This window comes from Corylus avellana, chromosome ca1 (assembly GCF_901000735.1).
Source record: "Corylus avellana chromosome ca1, CavTom2PMs-1.0".
In the NCBI taxonomy this organism is placed as follows: Eukaryota; Viridiplantae; Streptophyta; class Magnoliopsida; order Fagales; family Betulaceae; genus Corylus; species Corylus avellana.
In genome coordinates, this window is record NC_081541.1 from 23,967,796 (window position 1) to 23,971,189 (window position 3,394).

A 3,394-nucleotide genomic window follows, 5' to 3' on the forward strand; every position below is an offset into this window, starting at 1 on the left:
ATCCAGAAGCGCTGTAGCAATAAGGACGTGTTCAGTAGTATTCATCAAAAGTTGAGTGATAGACTAACGGTGGAGGACTTCGATCTGGTTGCATGCGTTGCCAGACATATTTGGTTAAGAAGGAACAAAATGGTCTTTGAGGCTACGTTTCTCTCATCCAAAGATGGTTTTTAAAACTGCTAGAGATCAAATGGAGTTTCATCGACAGGGTACACAAGGTGTGCGAGGTAAGACTTAAGTGGCTAGCAAGACTGTGGTGCAAGAGTGGCAACCACCACCTAGGGGGACTCTAAAGATCAATTGGGACGCGGCAATAGACACCAGAAAAAAGATGACGGGCGTTGGCATGGTGGTTCGAGACTATTTAGGTGGTGTAATGGCAACACGGTGCATGACGAAGCCTTTTGTCTGTGACCCAGGGGTGGCGGAAGCTTTGGCTCTGTGGGTGGCAGTGACGCTAATGGGTCAGTTGGGAATCACGGAGGCCCTATTGGAGGGAGATTCTCTTGAGATAGTGCAAGCAATAAAGAGAGAGGAAAGCAGCTAGTCTAGGTACGGCTTTATATTGGAAGAAACTAAGGAGCTGCTTCAGGGACGATGCTCATGGGATATTCGTCATGTCTGGTGCTCAGCTAATGAAGTGGCGCATAGGCTTGTGAAATTGGCAGTCTCTCAAAGTGTAAATCAATTATGGTTAACAACGTCTCCTTCTTGTATTAGGGACATTGTATTGGCTGAAGCGGTGTTGTCAGTTTAATGAAATTATTCATTTTCCCCTAAAAAAAAAAAAAAAACATAAGATAATCCAATATTGCTTATCAATATTGGTTTCGATAGTATTCTCTCTTGCCATATATACCATATATATATATATATATATATTTTTAGATAATTACCAATCTTGTTAAAACGGTGCTTTCATTGTTTAAGCCTTTTAGCAAAAGTACTTAATAATTAAATAAAAAATAATAATTTTTTTTTTTTTTAAGAGAAAGTGGGGGACACAGAGACCTACCTTCCTCCAACCCTCTCTAGTGAAGGGGTGGCAGCAACCACCCGATGTAGACCAGCCTCCTAAGTGTCCTTTTCTTTCTTTTTTTTTTAATTTTTTTTTATTTAGGGATATAATTGGTATTTTACAAATTTCCTTTTTTAAAAAGATGACAATGGGCTTTCAGCAATATATTCAAACCCATTTTTCAGTTTTCAAAAATAGAAAACTCTTTTTGAAGATATGTGATATTATTATTATTATTATTATTATTTGTTGTTGTTGGCGGTCATATTATATGTACTAAAAAAAAAAAAATAGCCCTATATTATATTAGAATATTTATACCAAGAGAATCATGTACCAAAATATTGGCTGAAATACCAAAATATTGTAGGAATATTGATTTGCAAAATTATTTTATTACAATGACACACTATGTTACATCTTCTGTTAATGCCTGGAGTTGAACCATAGAATTCCTAATAGTATTGACTACAATAAGAAGTAACATTTTTGTCGTCCTTTTATTTTCTACTTGGCATGGGACTACTTGGCCAGGTTATATGCCCATGATGATGAGTTCAATTTTGCTAAAAAGTGTCGGTTGGAGTTAGTTTGCATAATGATTAATGACTATTCTATTAAAAAAAAAATAGTTATTATTGGAAATTGAATAAAATGAAATGAAATAACTATTTAAATTCCTTTTAGTTTGGTAACAAGAAATGTGTCATATATAAATTGAGACAAAATTACCAAAAAAGCCCCTCACATTATCCCTTAGTTTCTTAAAACTCAAATTACTAAAAAAAATAAATAAAAAAAAAAACTTAAAACCCCTGATTTTCAGTGGGCACCACCCTAAGTGGATTTGAGGGTGGTCTTAGCCAAAGAGAATTGTCCAGAATTTTTTCCAAACTGACGTGGCAGAATTCTAGCCACCCCTTGAATTTTCATTTTAAAATTTTGTCACGTCAGTTTGAAAAAAATTCTTGATAATTCTCTTTGATTTTCTAGCACTTCTCCTAGAAGAATATGTATTCTTCTTCCTAAGGGAAAGAAGTATGTCCCTATTAAATAAAATAATGGTTTTTTTATAAGAATAACCATTCCATTTTAAGGGTTTATTTCGCGAACCACACAAAGCGGTTTCCCCATAACCAATTTGAGAGGACCATAAGATATGGTCCTTTTTTTTTTTTTGTTTTTTTGTTTTTTTTTATATGAATGACTTGGAACTTTCTTACGTGGCATTACTTGTGCTTCCATGGATGATAATGTGTCGAATGAGACACATAGTAAATGACTAACCCTTAATTTTGACGGTATAGTGATTGGTTAACCTATTTTAAGTTTGGATGAAAACCTAAAAACTATATTCTTGAAATTAGAAACTCAATAATTAAATCCAAATTAGATGAACTTATTTAAATTTTTCGAATAAAAGAAAGAAAACTTTTAAGATTGCCTCATCGTCCCCAACCTTTGACAATTTCTATATAATTTTCATATTAATTTTTAAAAATTATTAATTTTATATATCACATATATATTATTAAACCAGAAAAAATGAAGAAAAAAAAACTTAATTAATTATTTAACATGGTATTATTGGTTTTCCCCATATTACCAAATATAGCTCAAAAGAAATACAAGGACAAAACAAAAGGAAATAAAGGAGAAATATTACATCATATGTATATATGAGCTTATCAAGAAGGGTGAACCTTCTTGGATGCAAGTCCCTTCCAAGCAGATTTCATGGAAGCAGTAGCAGAATTCATGGCAGCCTCCATATATCTCTTGGAAGCGATGGCCGCCTTCTTCTCCATGGAGTTCCCCATCTTTCTAGCATTCTCAGCGGTTTCCACGAGGCTGTTCATCTCCGCCTTCGACATGCTTTCGAGCTCCTCCTCAAAGCGTCTGAACTCGTCCATGGCGCTTTCCATGGCCGAGTCGAGGTACTCCTCGGCTTGCTGCATGGCCGACTCGGCTTCTTCGGCTTCTTTTTGCTGCTCCAGCTCCATGGCTGCCCACGACTTGTAGGATTCGATCTCGAAGAGCTTCATCAGGTCTTCGATGTTGGATGGATCGAAGCTTTTGTCTTCCAACGCTTGGTTTGAAAGGAGGGTGAATTGGTAGATGAGAGCTTCCATTTTTGTTGTGGGTGTGTGAGAATTTTGCAGATCTGTGAAAATGGGTGGGTGGGAGGAGAATCATATATATAAAGCATGGGCATTTTCGTCCTCAGCATAATTTTAAAAAATAAAATAAAATTTAAGGGATTTTTTTTTAATAATTGAGAAGAAAAAAAAAAAGCTCTTTTGTAAAGTTGATGTTAACGTTATAGCGTGAAGTCAAAAAAAAAATTAGCACAAAGGTCACGTGGAAGCATCTGAT

The 3,394-nt window shown here is 35.2% G+C and overlaps 1 protein-coding gene across 1 annotated transcript; it reads right to left on the reverse strand.

The window, feature by feature from the left end:
• Positions 1-2,562: 2,562 nt before the first annotated feature.
• LOC132167357 (uncharacterized) lies at positions 2,563-3,180 on the reverse strand. Its single transcript, XM_059578306.1, has one exon. The coding sequence runs from the start codon at positions 3,148-3,150 to the stop codon at positions 2,707-2,709; it is 444 nt and encodes a 147-aa protein (XP_059434289.1). The 5' UTR covers positions 3,151-3,180; the 3' UTR covers positions 2,563-2,706.
• Positions 3,181-3,394: the final 214 nt, after the last annotated feature.